Source organism: Urocampus carinirostris, chromosome 2 (genome assembly GCF_059441175.1).
Source record: "Urocampus carinirostris isolate Australia breed hairy pipefish chromosome 2, RoL_Ucar_1.0, whole genome shotgun sequence".
In the NCBI taxonomy this organism is placed as follows: Eukaryota; Metazoa; Chordata; class Actinopteri; order Syngnathiformes; family Syngnathidae; genus Urocampus; species Urocampus carinirostris.
Genome location: NC_142350.1, coordinates 29,093,701 through 29,110,742, shown reverse-complemented (window position 1 = coordinate 29,110,742; position 17,042 = coordinate 29,093,701). Strand labels below are relative to the sequence as shown.

The 17,042-nt window shown below is 37.5% G+C and overlaps 2 protein-coding genes across 8 annotated transcripts in view; one reads left to right on the top strand and one right to left on the bottom strand.

The window, feature by feature from the left end:
• Nucleotides 1-11,119, top strand: part of LOC148371605 (focal adhesion kinase 1-like) — a 58,379-nt gene extending 47,260 nt beyond the window's left edge. For all 6 annotated transcript variants that reach the window (XM_088326152.1, XM_088326153.1, XM_088326148.1 and 3 more), the window contains 7 exons: nucleotides 2,894-2,956; nucleotides 5,229-5,268; nucleotides 5,597-5,700; nucleotides 7,740-7,895; nucleotides 8,330-8,410; nucleotides 8,472-8,557; nucleotides 9,805-11,119. In XM_088326152.1, coding sequence (XP_088182278.1) covers nucleotides 2,894-2,956; nucleotides 5,229-5,268; nucleotides 5,597-5,700; nucleotides 7,740-7,895; nucleotides 8,330-8,410; nucleotides 8,472-8,557; nucleotides 9,805-9,931 — 657 coding nt within the window. In that variant the 3' untranslated portion in view covers nucleotides 9,932-11,119. The remainder of the gene's footprint in view (nucleotides 1-2,893; nucleotides 2,957-5,228; nucleotides 5,269-5,596; nucleotides 5,701-7,739; nucleotides 7,896-8,329; nucleotides 8,411-8,471; nucleotides 8,558-9,804) is intronic.
• A 998-nt stretch (nucleotides 11,120-12,117) lies between these two features.
• LOC148371604 (uncharacterized) lies at nucleotides 12,118-15,291 on the bottom strand. 2 transcript variants are annotated; one of them, XM_088326154.1, is made up of 3 exons: nucleotides 15,143-15,291; nucleotides 12,559-12,675; nucleotides 12,118-12,490 (listed from the first exon to the last, which is right to left on the bottom strand). In XM_088326154.1, the coding sequence occupies exons 1-3, from the start codon at nucleotides 15,186-15,188 to the stop codon at nucleotides 12,273-12,275; spliced, it is 381 nt and encodes a 126-aa protein (XP_088182280.1). In that variant the 5' UTR covers nucleotides 15,189-15,291; the 3' UTR covers nucleotides 12,118-12,272. The 2 variants fall into 2 exon arrangements, with proteins under 2 accessions (XP_088182280.1, XP_088182281.1); XM_088326155.1 differs by lacking the exon at nucleotides 15,143-15,291 and adding an exon at nucleotides 12,856-13,010.
• Nucleotides 15,292-17,042: the final 1,751 nt, after the last annotated feature.

Genomic DNA, 17,042 nt, shown 5'->3' with positions numbered 1-17,042 from the left:
GAAAAGCTGAGAGAAAAAGAAGGAAACATTCAGAAAAAAGCCAGAAAAAAAAGAAACAAAGAAAAAAGACAAAAAGAAAAAAGTAACAGCCAGGAAGAAATAAACACAATGAGATTTCTTCTAAAGGAATTTAAAAAAAAAATAGGGGAAAAAATAGGGGAAAAAGGGAAAAAGAAGGAAAAGTTTGTGTTGCATTCAAATAATTTCCAATTATACCAAGTCAATCTTGTTGCCAACATTGTACTTCCACTAAAAAATGTATCGTGCAACCAACTAAATAAGCCCCCAAAAATGTTAGTATTATGCAACAAAAAGATACCAGGAAAAAAAAGAAATTGAAATCTTGTGCAAGAATTTTTGTAAAAACAAATGACGTTTGTAGGCCATACAACCTTTGCAATAATATATTAATAATGCAAAAAAAATTACATTGCCGGAAACTCAGCAAAATGTAAGTTTTGGACATGTTTGGTAACGACTTAGTTGCCACACTAGGGATTGTTGTTGCTCACTGTTGTTTCAAGCGTTGCTCACCGACTTTGTGTGAACGCTCAGACCCATGGAAAATTACAGGGAACATTGGTTACAACCGTAGCCAGTACCAGGTTAGGTTGTTATACTGCTAGTGGACAGTTGTCACAGTGTGATTTGTTGTTACAAATTAGCTTTTTAGATCCTGACAAGTGTTCTGCTGGTTCGAGAGCGTTCTCCATCCGGGCACCGATGCTGTGGAATGCTCTTCCCTCTGAGATCCGATCTGCAACCTCAGTGGGAATGTTTAAATCTAAGCTTAAAACTCACTTCTACTCCATAGCATATGAATAACCTACTCTTCTCGTCGGCTGAAAAATAGTCTGTGTAATATAGTGTAATATTCTGTGAAGCCCTTTGAGACTCTTCGTGATTTAGGGCTATACAAATAAAAATGACTTGACTTGACTTGACTTGACAAGCAGCTGTGGCGAATGTTTAAACCAGTGCCTGCGGTGCAGCCTTCAGTGGCAAATTGCTTGCAATTAAAACACTGCACCCATTTTTTCTTTGCCCTTGTATTTGTCCATCCAGATAATGTAGAAGTTGTCATTTTGGCTGTGTTACAACTGTCCCTGTACCTATCAGCCATTTTTGAGCTTCTCTCCATGTGGTTGTTAGTTAGCATGAAAAAAAAACATAGGATTGAAGCCAAGAATGTGGGTTTTGCAGCCATGTGCCAAAAATGTGTTAATCTTTAGCATATTTCACATGACTCAAAAACAGCGACAAAGAAAACGTTTGAAATCTTGCAATTAACTGTGTTGTTTGACCAGAAAATTGAGACAATGTCCCTCAGAGTCTTCAATTGTCTTGTATGAGGCCAAAACAAAAAGAGAGTATCCTATATCAGTGGCATCAATAAAACTCTTCCAATTGGTCAAACTTTGACTGTTACAATTGCTCCTGTCTTACAGCTGTACCCGCTCTCCCCTATTAAATATTTTACTATGTTAAAGTGTGAACTTGAAATGTTTTATTGGACCATGAATGGAAACACTGTCTTGCTTGCTTTTCATTTTTTAGTTGTTGTCTCCCTTTTTGGTTCCCATATCAATGTTTCTATTTGTTAAAATCATCTCATTCACTAAGAAAACTCGCATCTAAAAACAAAACACTGCACTGTACTTTTGAAGCAATTATTAACTGGAAATGAGCACCTAGCATGTTCCCTCCCATATATGTTGGATTGGGAAGGAGACTTTAATCTCAAGATGAACGTTATTTTCCAAAAGATTCTGTTACCATCTGCAGATATCAGATGTTGTTATCCTCTGACATGAGGCGATGTATTTTCTTTTAAATTATTCAGAATTGCTCCTAATTGGAGATGTTGCATAGTTACTTGCTTGTAAACAGAATACGTTTGTTCACCAAGAATGGCTACAATCTAGGCTTTTACTGTTAAACATGTAAGATAGTGGCAAATTATACACTTGTGTTGTTTTTTTAATTTTATTTTGAATGCAATTATTGTAACATGGTTTACACAAATCGCATAAGGCTGCCTCTGCTCACAAAAAAATTGAAATTGTACTTAAACGGCTAATATGCAAGTTTCTACGGTTTTGCATACATATGTTTTTTTGTGTGTTTGTAAGTAAGTGGGGCTTGTGTGAATTCCAAAATAATGATAGTCTTGGATAATCTGACAGTCTAGTCAACACACACAACCACTAAGTGACGACATGCAAGTACAGGAAATAATCGTGTGTAGTTTGCAGTCTGGTTTTATGATACAGTACCTTCAGGGAGGGGTGAGAAAGAGGAGAAAAGCTTGGCTTTTGAGGAGAAAGTGGTCGACGTGACCGCATGATCCATCCCTTTTCTGCTTTCCACCACTCTCCTTTACGGTCATATAAAAGTGCGCTAGAGTCTTAGCTGTATTTTCCACGTTAACCTGCTGGCACACATAAGGATAAAGCTCGGAAGTCCGCAGTGCTAGACTCGTCGCTTTAGGCAATATATATGAATTCCATTGCTATGCTGGTCTTCAAGTCCTGCCTTGGACAGCTGGTAGGAGCAGAAATGGGATTGTATGTTCATGTTTGTTGAATTTGGATCATCACTGGAAGGTTGCTTGTTTTGAGTAGGGACACAATTGTATTGGCATTGGTCCAAGCATGTGTGCTTTGCGTTTTTGGATAATATGTTGCATTGGTCTTCGGATTTATACAATACCACATTTGCTCTTCCTAAAATGCATTGTTTAAACAATTTGTAGGTGAACAATCTTAGCCTCATACGATATGAGATTAATTAGATTTAGTGTCTTGCTGTATTTGTTTTCCGTTTACAGGAGTGTTATTTGAATGCCCATTTGGGCAATGTTGAGCAATTCTTGTCATTTTTATGTGCTTAGAAACCTGAAACCAGAAATTCCCGGGGGAGTCTGGACAGAGACGATGGTGTACTCCAGCCACCAGTAAGTCGCTCCATTGTTTTCTGCTTCATTTGGGATTTGTTTGCTTTTAAAAGCAATAGCTTGAAAGCAGCATTGTTGCAAAAGAAAGAATACTGGTTGGATAGATGGGGGTATTATTGCATAAAATACACAAGATACATTGAATTGCAATTTTCATGTGTATCTTACTGTTCTTTATTATTTGCTTTAGATCTGGGATTTGACAACATTTCTGCAAACAGGTCTCATATTTTATATGTGAAATTATTTATTGTCTAAAATCTGAATCGTTAATCTTATCTATCCCGGCTGACGTTCAAAGAAACTGTGCGAGTCAGATGTATCGACATTTCGTTCTGTATACACGTGTATACGAATGACAATAAAGTAAATCTGAATCTGAATCAAGTCAATAGATTAAATCTGGCACCTAGTAGAAAAAATAATACAACAAATGATCTGCTGTCAGCAATGTTCAATAGCAGTAAACTAATAAGCATGTTCATACCAATTTTAAAGTATCGTCCATGCAGTCAAACAAGTCCAAGCGCCGCTTACTGATTAATAATGCGTATTAAGCGAGAAAATCCACCTGTTTTTTTCCATTTCAGAGGGTTGCCCTGTTGCCACTTGCTGTCACATTTAAAAGGATATTAATGTTACATGGTGCTCAGTAACAACCAGTTTTGGCTCATCTGTTTTCTGGTAGAATTTCTCAAACATAATTGTATCATTTTATGATCTCTTATAACACTCATGCAACAGGAAAAAGGTTGGCAGTAAAATAAACAATTTTTTTTTTTGTAGATGAATGAGTCACGTTCCGGTCGATCTTGCTTCAAATTGGTGTCAGCATGTGTCTATTTTCGTTACGGCAAAGGGACAGGAAGTAACCCATTTTTGCTGCTGTCAGCAACGAGGGGTCAGAGGATTCCCACATTGCGGGTGGTTATTAATAGAAACCCATTGCATAAACACCAAACCATTTGCAAATGTCTTGTGTTTCCACACTGTGCTCGTTTACTGGGTTCTTACCAAATCTAGCCACCTGCAATTACACCCAGAAAAAAAAGGCCATTAAACTATTCCAAGTGTGAAGCATGACGTCACAGGAAAATCCCACTTGGGTAACTTCAATTGAAGCTGTGTTTAGACCCGGAGTCAACAACCTGTTCTTGCAATGAGGTCACAGGTATACATCTCCATGTTTAAGTGTGACCCAGAGCATGGTGTACATTTTTGTACCATAGTTGAATACTCATGTATAGCTACTGGTCTATCCTGTACAAGGCTCCGGTTGTTTATTTTTCTTTTCTTTATTTCCACCTTGAGGTGTTTCTAACTCTACTTTACCTCAGGGGTCACTAATACTTTTATTGTTGAGATTGAGTACTGATAGATTCAATTGCTACCAGTTTGATGCATACTTCTGAAGTTACATTTTTTTATTTATCACCACACATCAAAATTACAATGTTCCATCACTAGTGAGCTATTTTTAGATCAGGCCCTCTGTTGTCTCATCTGTGACCGCTTTTATCAATCATTTTGTATGAAACTCTAACCATACAACGCAATCCCCCTCCTTCTCCTGGAAATAATATTAGAAAAGGCTTGTAATGTTTTCTTTTCTGGATAATGCATTATATGATTTACCATGTCAACAATGATAACACTTACATGAAAATGTTTACATTTTTATTTCTTAGAGACAGATGCCATTGAGTCAAATGTTGCCCTTGGCAACCAAGTATTTCTGTCTCTGTAATTCATCACACTGCGCGACCGCCTCCTCTTAGAGAATGTGGTTTGTAGGGGGGAAAAATCTCCCTCCTATTTAGGGTTTGTGTTACTGTCGTCAAATATCTTGGGGTGTCTGTGGTTGTGAATCCACAAGTCTCCCATTGCACGAAAACTTTTCTCAACCGTTGCTTCTTTTTCTTTGCACGAGTAGTCAAATAATCAACCTGCACTTTAGAACTCCAACTTCCAAATTGCTTTATTTTAGGTTTGCATCCAACAATTTGTCAAGGAATGCTTCAGAGGTCTGCGCCTGTTCATTTTTATGTGCGTGAGGCCACACAACATTTTTACATTCATGTAACATTACGATAGACCACGCACTTAGCAGCTAATGAAAAGATTAAGTGCCGGGTGATTTGAACATTAACTTGGATTCTGTTCTTTTCCAAGACGTGTAGTTTTGCCTATGAAGTTGAATATCCTCTCAAGCTTCTACTTTCGGGTGCATTCTTCCTAACCTAGAAGATTGTTGGTGTGTTTGTTTTTGCAGACGGGAAACCAGCACATCTACCAGCCCGTTGGCAAAGCAGGTAATATACATGCCTGTAACTTTGAAATTATAGTTCTTTTGACCGCAGTGTTTTCCTCTTTCCATTTAAACCCCTAAAGTGTACATTTAATTGTATGGTGTTTAAGTTTACTTCATACCGCTACAGATGTGTGTCCATCCAACAGACTCTGTCTTATTCAGTACAGTGCATGTTTCAGCAACATAATTCCGTCTCAGAAAACCAATGTCAAGCTTTAGTATATTTTTCTATACCTTAGCGTTAAATCCAGTGTGATTCAAGCCTACACAGTTATAAAATAAACGGCTTTTACTTCACCACACAACTAAGGAGATTTTCTTTCCTGCAGAGCTTGTGGCCCCCCCAAGGAAACCGCCACGACCTGGGGCTCAGAGCCAAGGCTGCAGTCTGGCCGGTCTGAACACTGCTGACAGTTACAATGATGGGGTGAAGGTATGCAAGAAAGTTTGCTTCAATCTCCAAGTTGTTGTTCACCTAAATGTCTACATCAATCAAAAGCACTCAATGAATTCTGTACAGAGCATGTTTTACTATTTCCCAATCCAAATAATGTCCTGTTTTGTTTTGCCTGAACCCAATCTTACTTCTCTTCCTTCTCCTGTACTCTTCCTTATTGTTGACCCCCAGCCATGGCGGGTAAGCTGCATGTCCATGTGTTTGTCCGCCCGCCCGCCGCAGTATATTCTTTGTCTCACACAATAAAAACTTTCTACTGATTCCTAAGTACATTTTCAACCTCCTTTTTCATGCATTGTTTTTACAAGATTGATTTGTAGGTGATCGTGTCTTTTCTCCAGCTAGTATGAAGTTTTTCTAACAATATTAACTTTCTGCCGCTCTCAAAATTTAATAACACAGCTGCCTGTTTTCAAACAGTTGCTTGTCTGAGGTGAGCAGATGGTATTTGTTGTCCTGTTTAATTACGGGATCAGCATATTGTGTGCTCACCTGTTGTCCTGCTCTACATGGTGGTCTTTTAATTGCAGATCTGTTTTCATTCTGAAAATATTTAGGTCGTAACCAGAAATTGTGGAATATATTGAGTCTCACGCAAAGAACAAGAATGCACGTAAAAACTATTTAAAAGTAGATTTAGGAACGCAAGCTGATTAGTCAGTTTTATATCCAAATAATGTGTGTGAGAGTTGCTTTAGCGCGGTAATTTTTAAATTGTGGCGGAAACTTTGAGGGGTAGGTGAGATTGTAAATTAAATTGAGATGATGACTCACCAGGGTGTTCTTTAATTTATGGAAACTACACAAAAAGAGAGAAAAAAGCTTGTTTTACTGGTGGATAATTTTGCTCATTAGATTATTTATGTTGTGTTACTCATGTATTTTGAATACTTTTGTATCGTACTGTATTTTGAACGTTTTATTTTTGAAAATGATAAAAGAATTAATACTTAAAACAAGCAAAATGATCTGATGGCAGATTATAGCTCAAGTAGTTCACTAATCGCAATTGTTTACCTGTAGGCATACAGAGCTGATGTGGGACAATCTGTGCATCAAACAAATATTAGTTATACTCTACATAAATCTGCCCTTTTATGGAAGAGTTGCAAGTAGAAAAACTACATTGAAAATGTGCGTTTGGCGTTTGCAAGCCACGTGGGAGACACAAATAACATGTGGAAAAGTCTGGTCAATTGAGACCAAAATTGAACTTTTTGGGCTGAATGCTAAGCGTTACATTTGGTGTAAGAGTAACGCTGCACATCACCCTGAAAATCTCATCCCCACTGTCAAACATGGTGGTGGCAGCAACATCCTCTGGTGTATTTTTTTAGCAGGGACTGGTAAGATATTTAGAGTTGATGGGAAGATGTAATGTGGCAAATTCTGGGCGAATTTGGCAGAAAATCTGTTGGAGACTGCAAGAGACCTGAGAATGCTAGGTTCACCAAGCAACAGGATAACGACCCTAAACATAAAGCAAAATCCACAATGGAATGGTTGTAAACCAACAATACTAAGGTGTTAGAATGTCCAAGCCAAAGTCCCAACCTCAGTCCTATAGAGAATTTTTAAAAAGAGTTAAAAAATGCTGTGCTCAAACGATCACCATTAAACCCTTAGGAACTCAAGTTGTTTGGTCATGAAGAATGGGCAAATATTTCTGATTTAAGATGTGCAAAACCTATAGAGACATACCCCAAAATACTTGTGGCTGTGATTGCAGCAAAAGGAGGTTGTACAAAGTATTAACTCAAATAGTCCAATATTTTTGCAACGTGTACCTTTCAATTTTTTATTTGTTAGCACAATATAAAATGTTGAATAAATTTGGATTCTTTTCACGATTGGGCATGTGGTTGAGACATAGAAAATATTTAGAATTTGTTTATCTGTGTTTGAAGCCTGAACTTTTAGCAATGTGCCTAAAAGTTCTTTGGAGGGGGGGTGGTGTATGGGGCAAATACTTTTAAACACAACACTCATGGATGTTTGTACTTGACTTGGCTTAGCTTCAGCCTCAAGAGATCAGCCCGCCTCCTACTGCCAATCTGGACCGCTCCAACGACAAAGTATACGAAAACGTGACGGGATTGGTTAAAGCTGTGATCGAGATGTCCAGCAAGATTCAGCCGGCTCCCCCCGAGGAATACGTTCCCATGGTCAAGGTGACTGAGAGAAACTCTGTTTGCAATTTGACTTTGATCCCAAATAATGTGATTTGGATTTTTGTTATTGGGGCTTATAAAGTTGCTGTGTATACCTGGAAACAATCTCTCATTTTGTCTGGTATGCACCTGCTTTTTAAATCTACTCATTAAATCAGCCATTGCCTTTTTTACAGTCACTTAAAAATAAACTGCATGGTTTGAATGTTTGAAAGGTAGTAGATCAGCTTTTCACAGTTTCGAGCAAGCAATCAAGGTGGTGCCGGTTTTTCCCCGTCTAATTTTTCCGATAAATCAGATTATCTTTTAAATACTTTGATTCAGATTAAAATTGTTCAGTTTTCGGAGCAAATTGAGGTCATCTGAGTTGCTGGCTTATCTATCAAAACTGTGCATCTCATAGTAAAAAAAATAATGTGGTTTCCTGTTTTTAGGATGTGGGACTTGCGTTAAGGACATTGTTGGCCACGGTAGATGAAACCTTACCACAACTTCCAGCCAGCACGCACAGAGAGGTAATGACGCACACGTTTTCAGCAGATACACGTACAAACACATCATTTTTTTCGTTTGCAGATTGAGATGGCTCAAAAGCTTTTGAACTCAGACTTGGCAGAACTGATTGGAAAAATGAAGTTGGCTCAGCAGTATGTGATGACAAGGTTGGTATTTAACATTAAACCGCACAATCGGGACACTGTAACCCAAGTCAAATTTAAATGTTCAAAATGACAGAACTTTGGGGGGAAACACATGATAAATGGAGCGTGGAAAAGGAATTCAAAATTGATAACAGTAATATAAGTGAGTTATTGAATTGCTTTGTTATTTAGTCCTTTGTTATCTACTTTTTAAAACCGCATTCACAAAACACCTCAGTCAAAATCAACCCAATTTGGCAAAGAAAACTTTTACCAATCCAATACTTTGGTCTTTGGGCTATTTGGTTCAAAAAGTCCCTTTCGGTGTTTTTTTCTCAAAGTTTCTCAATTGTTCAGTTTTTGTTGTTTTTTTTCTGTCCAATGATGTCCGTTTTTTGAGTTGTTATAAAGAAATTTCAAAATCCGGAGGTTCAAAACACACATTTTTATATATATAAATATTGTGTCAAAATGCTAGTTTTGTTATTTTGGGTTTGTTTCAGTTGTTGTTGGTTTTTTTATTTATTTTTTCATTAGTTTTCGTTGTTTTGGTTTGATCTATAAATACACCTGTTTTTTGTTATTGTGTATAAGACTGCCTTATGAGGTTTGTAAAACATCAGACCCAATCTTTAGGGGTATGTGCAAACCATTAGTGCATTTCTTAATTATTCAGCCAGTTTGGGTTATTTTAGACTCAACCTTTTAAGAGTTTGTGATTGAAGGGGGACATACCTTCCCCACATGTTCAAATCTGAATTAAGAGACAGGTAAAAACTAAAGCTGGAGGAGCAGTTCTGTAAAGATTTTCATTAAAATAGAACAAATAAAATAAACGAAAAAGAATATATTGGGCTTGTGAGTACAGAACAAGGTTGTGTGGTTTCACAGGTGCCCCTTCAAAATGTCTGACAATTATTTACAGTATATACCAGAGGGTAAAACACAGTAGGCTATGAAAAAAATGAAACTTATCTCCCCAAATTCATGCTTCGCACCAGTCCTTTGTCCAGACCAAGTCTGGCTTGAACTAATTTAACTCAAGGACTAAAAACTAAAAACACCATGTGAAACTGGAGATTATAACACACAGTAAATAATTTTATTCTCTTTATATCAATAATCATTAAGTGGAAATAACCAAATAAAGGAGATGTAAATGACTGAAATAATAAAAAGGTTATTGCTGAAAACTCGGATTATAAATGCAGTGACACATTTCACTATTACAACATATTGTAGCTGATATGTCTTCTTCTTCCATTCAGTCTTCAGCAAGACTACAAGAAGCAGATGTTAACAGCTGCTCACGCCTTGGCCGTGGATGCTAAAAATCTCCTCGATGTCATTGACCAATCCCGGCTTAAGATGATGGCCCAATCCAGACCACATTAGCACCACAAGCGATCTTCAGACCGCTTGAGCCATCTACTTATCAGCGAGTGTCGTCGGAATTTTCCATCCAAAAAAAAACCAGACTATTGGGTTGGGGCAGGTAACCAAGAAGCTGATCTCTTATTTAATTCTGCACCACTGTGAGATTTTTTTTAAAGAACTGAAAAAAAACGATTCCTGAATCACGGATTGGTCATCTTTGCGCACTAAACTGAGGAAAACTGGGGAAAGAAAGGTGTAATCGGATGGTTTCAAAAGAAAACGCAATGGACGAGCCCATTACTGTTGATGTTGTATTGACTCCGAATCAGTTGAGATCGTTGGAGTCAACCAAGCCATCAGAAGCCAACTCTTTTGAGCTTCTCATATCACAAGAAATAGACTCCAGCATGTCTGCAGATTTCGCGACACCGAAACCTTTCTGTTTTCGTGCCTATTTTCTTCCATCATTCTCCCTCAAGCCTGCTTTTATTTATAGCACACAAATGAGAAAATAAGGACACGATGCAAAACTCTAAATGTATTTTTTTTTTAAAACTCTTTTTTCTGTTGTCTTCCTCATTCAGCTCCAGTCTGAGCAGGTTTGAAATATTTTATATGAAGCCACCTCAGTCTTCAACGAGTTTGTTCTTTGTCGTGACTCACAGTCTTTGTCTGAATGGACAGCTCATCCACTTTCAACCCCAGCAGAGCATTGAGGAGGAAGAAAATGATGGTCTGCAGTGAGGATTTCCTCTTTGTTTCACTTTCATCCTCCCCATGCCATCAGATCTGCGGCCAGGTCACGGAGTGATGTGATCGAGCCACTAAACTGGAACGTCGTCTTGCAAACTCAAGAAATGAACTGAGAACACAAAAGTCCACATGTGTGACGGGACACAGTGGAATGGAAGAGAGCGTATTTGCACAGCACTAAAATGAATCAAGAGTAGTGTGAGTCCCAGGTTTGATGATCACGTCTAGCCAGCCAATCAGCACCTGGGTGTTATAAGGTTACAAATGTTAAATAAACAATTTATTTTATCTTTCGTTTTTGTGTAAATCTGCTCTTGTTGTTATATTGTAAACTGTGCTGGTGTGCATCACTGGTCAATTGTACAGAAGTCGTAATAGTGAACACTGGTTTTTATTTTGTCTTCCTTCTTGTTTAATCGCAGGTAAAAATGAAATAAAAATTACGCAGAAAAATTGTGTCCCAGGTAAACTCAATGGAGCCTATTGCAAAAATACATAATTAGAATTACAGTGGTTAGCATATAACTAAAGCAAGTTTTCCCGTTTGAACTGAATCGAATGTGAGATCGTGTCAAAGGTTGTAGAGGTCGAACGATTAATTTGTTGGGCCGATTATCGGCACCGATGTTTGGGAATTTGACGGATATCGGATTTTTATTTATTTGACAAGCCTATTATTCAAGCTCAAATGCAGCCGGGACGCTCTCTCCCTCTCTCCTTGTACGCTAGTCACCCCACGCCTTCTGATTGGGTAAGCGATGGGAGGGGCAATGCCACCGAAGCAGGAAGAATAACGTTCCAGGCGAGTAAACAGAGCCAGCTTTGCTAACTCTTAAGTCGCAACATGCCTTTGAATCAAGATCGCTGATAATAATTGAGATTTTAGTCTGTGGTAGAAAAGTGTGTGTGTGATCAAGAGATAGCGTAAAAAGTGTAGTCGTTTTAGGAAAGCACCTTCAGGTGGAGACTGACGTGTTGGCTCTTATCGTAACATTAGTTCGTCAATTAAGCGTGTGTGTTAATGATTGAGAGAGCATAAAAAGCACACTAAAGTGCCTACACCTTTCAATTCAGAAGCTCTGTTGAAATCTTGATTGCATTTTGCATTTTTTGTGTTAATTTAGGTGACGTTATTTGTATTGACATCTTTCTTTTAATTTCTTGTATTAAAAAATATATTTTTTTGTTCCTTTTTACACGTTGCTGCTCAGCCTAGTTTTTTGTTTTAGTAAAATATTAGTCATGTTAGTGTTGTTAAAATTATGATTTACGGATCAGATAGCTATTAATGTTTGATTTGAATTTCTAACAAATATTCTTTGTTTTTTCTCTGTATTATTAAAAATTCCTCGCACCATTTTTTAAAGCTTCTACAGCAAATGAAAATCACCAAGTATTGGTTATCGGCCCTAAAAAACCCTTGTCGGTCGGCCTTTGAATGAACGAATGAATGAATTAATTATTCTTTATTTCGAACATGAGAAAATAAAACAAAACAAGTCAAGTCAGCCTTGAGTAGGTTGTCGTCGTCAGTTTTAGGAAACAAGTGTACCGTGATAGCAGAAACCGAGCTGTTTCTTGTCCTTTGTTTAATGCCAGCATGACCTCAATTTGTCCAGAGTAGCGTGCCGGTAGCTACCAGCATTATCACCAAGCTGAGTCCTTGCGCTCTTACAGACTTTCCTGCGCTAAAATTGCACAAATTGAAACTGTTGCAGCAGGTGACCGCGTTTCCGTTCCCTTCAGCATCCACATAAGCGGTAGACGCAGCTCCGTTGCACGTGGCCCGGCTGGCGCACTGTTTTACAATGGCCTTCATTTGACCTGCATGACACGAAAATTGTGAAATGGAATGACGGCTGTGCTTTTGGAGTTGCCAGTCGGATCGGTACCGAAAGAGTCGACGATTGTCATGCAGGTGTCCAGAGGTTGTTGACATCGCTGCGTGCTTGTGTTGCACTCGTCATTCTTGGGTGTGGAATTGCACACGTAACAGCTCAGTAAGAGCACTGCAAGTAGAACAGGTATGGATTCATCAAGTATCCACAACACTATGAATTGCCTTCAAAATACAATAGCCATGGTTTCCTAGTCTCCAGTGTTTGTGCGGGTGTTTGAAATGTTTGAAAATGCTTGTATTTGAATGTGTTTTCAAGGTCAGGAAGATCTTTGAATTTTGGGTGACATACTTGAAAATGCTTGAAATGACTGCCGTTGCACTGTTTCTTGGCAGTCTGACTTTATATGCCACGCAATAAAGCAAGATTTAGTTATTTTTCAGTGCGTGAAAATGACACCACGAGGCCTGGTCTGGTGACTTTTCATTATGGCGTTTCCATGTGAAGCGTCACCGACCCCTACTGGTCGCACCCAAGCGGACTGCTCTAATTCGAAAACATGCCTCTTTGGCTCGACTCACCGACAAGAGCCGGGGCACAACACCGGCCCTTTTAGCTCCCTAACAGCTCAGATTTGTTTTCCATTTTTTGATTATATATAATCAATAATAATAAAACTTAATACACTAAATTATTTAGTAATTGCATAGGTTTTGCAGTGGATCCCCGCAAAACACATGAAATATTAAAGACAACATTCACAGATCTATGAAAAAATGTAGCGATGTCGAAAATGTAAAATATAATTTTTTTTTTAAACAGATTTAAAATCAAACAACACAAAATCCCTGAAAAGGAAAATTTAAAATATAAACTCTTCAGTGATATAATTATATAACAAAAGGCTAAACAATTAACTATTAAACTATTGTTTTTAACCAATTTAAACACAGAAAAATACAAATGAAAATAAATAAAACAAAAAGTTAAAGACCAACAGTCAATTGAAAGATTGAATGCACTGTTCAATCAACATCATTAAAATGAGTCCAAATGTGGTTCATTTTTCTGCAGTTTATATATGCAGTACTTTCTTTTTTTTTTTCATTTTTGTGATGTTCACACTGGGACACAACATATTTTATAGATTTTAAACACGAAATATGCCCTGATAACTGAAATTAACATAAGGTAAGGACTGAGAAATATTATCATTTAAGTAAAACATTTTGGAGTATGGGATCACCATGTGGTATCCTGGGAGAACAACAGTGAACAGGAAAAACATCTATCTACCCTGGTCATATCCCTCGAGAGGGGTGATCAACAGCAAGACATGGGGAAAAAAAAATTCAATGAACAATCAACACAGCCCAAAAGATCACCGACTGCTCTCTAGCCAGTCTATAAGACATTGTAGGCTTGTGATACTGTAACAGCCATTATCATTATAGAAGACCATTCCCACCCCGGCCACCTCTTTTGACCTTTTGCTCTCAGGTAGGCGCTACAGGTCCTTCAAAACATGGACAAACCGACTCAGAGACAACTTCTTCCCCAGGGCCATCACCACCCTAAATGAACGCACAGAACTGTGAAAACATATCTTGCGACAATTTTGGGTTAATTTCTCCTTTTGTTTATACTGTTACACGAAGTTGTGAAAATATATATACAGTATATAGAGAACTGGCCCAAAGCTTAAGTGAGCGAAGCGGCTGCTTAGGGCCTTGCAACCACTAGAGGGTCCCCAAGAGTCGTTAACTATTTTGGTGCCAACATTGTCCCCATTGTGTGTACACTCAAAAATACTTCTACAGAAATACAACAAAAATTCTACACAATAACTACAAAACTATATATCAAATATAGTGCTTAAAAACTGGGACCTCATATATTATTTTACCTTCATTCTGAAAATAAAAAAATATAGAATTACTACTACAGTAATACTATATTACAAAATGCTACTACAGAAGTATTTATTCAAAAAATACCACAAAGAGACAACTGCATTAATATTACAAAAATATGAAAGAAATATGACTAAAATAATACTGTGAAAATATTACAAATATTTTACAAAAATACCACCAACATACTGCTTTGACTGAACTTCTACTGAAATACCAAAAAAATACCTTTACATGATACTATAATATGAAAATAGAAATATTACTACAAAAATACTATACAAGAGGATTACAACAGACATATTGCAAATTACACTTATAGCAATACTATAAAAAATCTCCCATGGAAATATCACAAAAATAAACTACAGTAACACTGTACTACAAAAATACAACAGAAATACTACAGATATACAACAAACATTCTAATATCGAAACACTACAAAATACAACAGAGATGATGAAAAAAAATACTTTTTATAAAACGACTGTAATAATACAAAATTACTACGAAAATATCACAGCAAAAAATCTACTTCTACAACAAAAGTACTACAGAAGTACGAAGAAAGCACTACTATGGAAATACTACATAAAAATAACTTCAGAACTACTCTCTATATTATGTTTTACCCTGGAGTGCCATGTCAAATCTCATTGCATTTAATGTTTTACAACATTGATATCAACGACAATAAAGACAATTCTAATTCTAATCAACTCACCTGGAGAGAACAATAAAGAGAAGAAGATGAGGAACAGCAGCATCATGTCAGGAACGACTCAGCTCATTAAAGTCCGCCAGTTGTTATTGTGCCTTTGTCGAGTTTCTGTTGCTACAAATCAGTTCCACCCATGTTGTTAACATTGTGGCGTTCGACTGAAAGTATTTCATAAATGCTGTTTTGCAGTGTGTGCCGGACTTTCACTGATGTTTGGTTTCGAAGATACTTCCTTGTTGTTATTCTGCTGTCAGTCAAAGACTTTTTTGGACCAAAGCCCTCCTAAAGCATGCACAACTCGTGCAAGTTTTATACTTGCTTCCAGGTAGTCCACAAAATTGTCCAATTCTATATAACTGGTGATAACAAATATACAATTATTCGCATGAGCGTGCAGTTGACAAGTATCTGTATGGTAGAGGTCTTAATCATTTGACAATCATTGCGTCCGGGTTCAGGCCGGGCTTCTCTCCCCCTAAGTTTCTATCTATCTACCCTGGTCATATCCCTCGAGAGGGGTGACCGACAGCAAGACAAACACATACAAAAACAAATAAGCTAAAAAAAAAAAAAAAAAAGGGAAAAAGTAGCAAAAAACACATACAAAAATCTTTGGACCATGGCCAACCCAAAAGCCCAAACACCCGAACAAGTTAAGCACCTCGGCACCCAAGTTGGTCATGCTTTCATCCCTTCAGATGAAACGGGACACAACAAAGCGGCCAAGTCACTCGGGTCAGGGTGACGCAACACACTCTTTTGTTCAACAGCAGGGCCCGACAGCTTTCACTGGTTTACCCCTGCCGCATCATACAGGTGCCCTGCCCATCCGTTAGAACAAATCTAAACATCCCACTATTCTTTTACAAAACTTCTTCATATATTCCTATCACCAACAAGAGCTCTAGCTTCCAATATATTTAGACCTCTTTCCTACAGTGCACCCATAACACCATCCATCCACGTCAATCGTGGCCTTCCTCTTGGTCTCCTTCCATTGACTTCTGCTCTGTTGATCCTCTTCAACATTCGCTCCTCATCCATAAGTTTAAGAAATATAATTAATCAATTATCCATCTGTCATTGTTCTTTGCTTCTTATACCTTGTGGCTCTGCAAAATTAATTTGATCCCCTCTCCCACGGCGGCGCACTTAAAAGGGAGCCTCTTAGTGTGGAAAATACTTTTAAGATGTTGGTAACTAATCTTGTTTGGAGATGACGTTAGAATTTAAAGGGACAGTGTGCAATGTTCCATCTAATTTTCCATGGGTCTGAGCGTTCACACAAAGTTGGTGAGCAACGCTTGAAACAACAGTGAGCAACAGCAATCCTAAGTGTGGCAACAAAGTCATTATCAAACATGTCCAAAACTTGACATCAAGTTACATTTTGCTGAGTTTCCGGCAATGCAAAATATTTTTCAATTTTGAATGAATTGACTCATGAATGATTGCAAAGGTTGTACGGCCTACAAACGTCATTTGTTTTTACAAAAAAAATTTCACTAGATTTCCATTTCTTTTTTTCCTGGTATATTTTGTCGCATAATACTAACATTTGGGGGGGGAGCTTATTTAGTCGGTTGCACGATACACAAGTGTATTTAATCACATTTTTTAGTGGAAGTACAATGTTGGCAACAAGATTGACTTGGTATAATTGGAAATTATTTGAATGCAACGCAAACTTTTTCTTCTTTTTCCCTGTTATTTTCTATTTATTTTTTAATTCCTTTAAAAATCTCATTATGTTTATTTTTTCCTAGCTGTTACTTTTTTCTTTGTTCTCTACTTACTGTTTTTCCTTTGTTTGTTTCTTTTCTTTTTTTGTGGCTTTTTTCTGAATGTTTCCTTCTTTTTTCTCTTCCTTTTGTTTCTTTTTTTCTCTACTTTTTCATTTTGG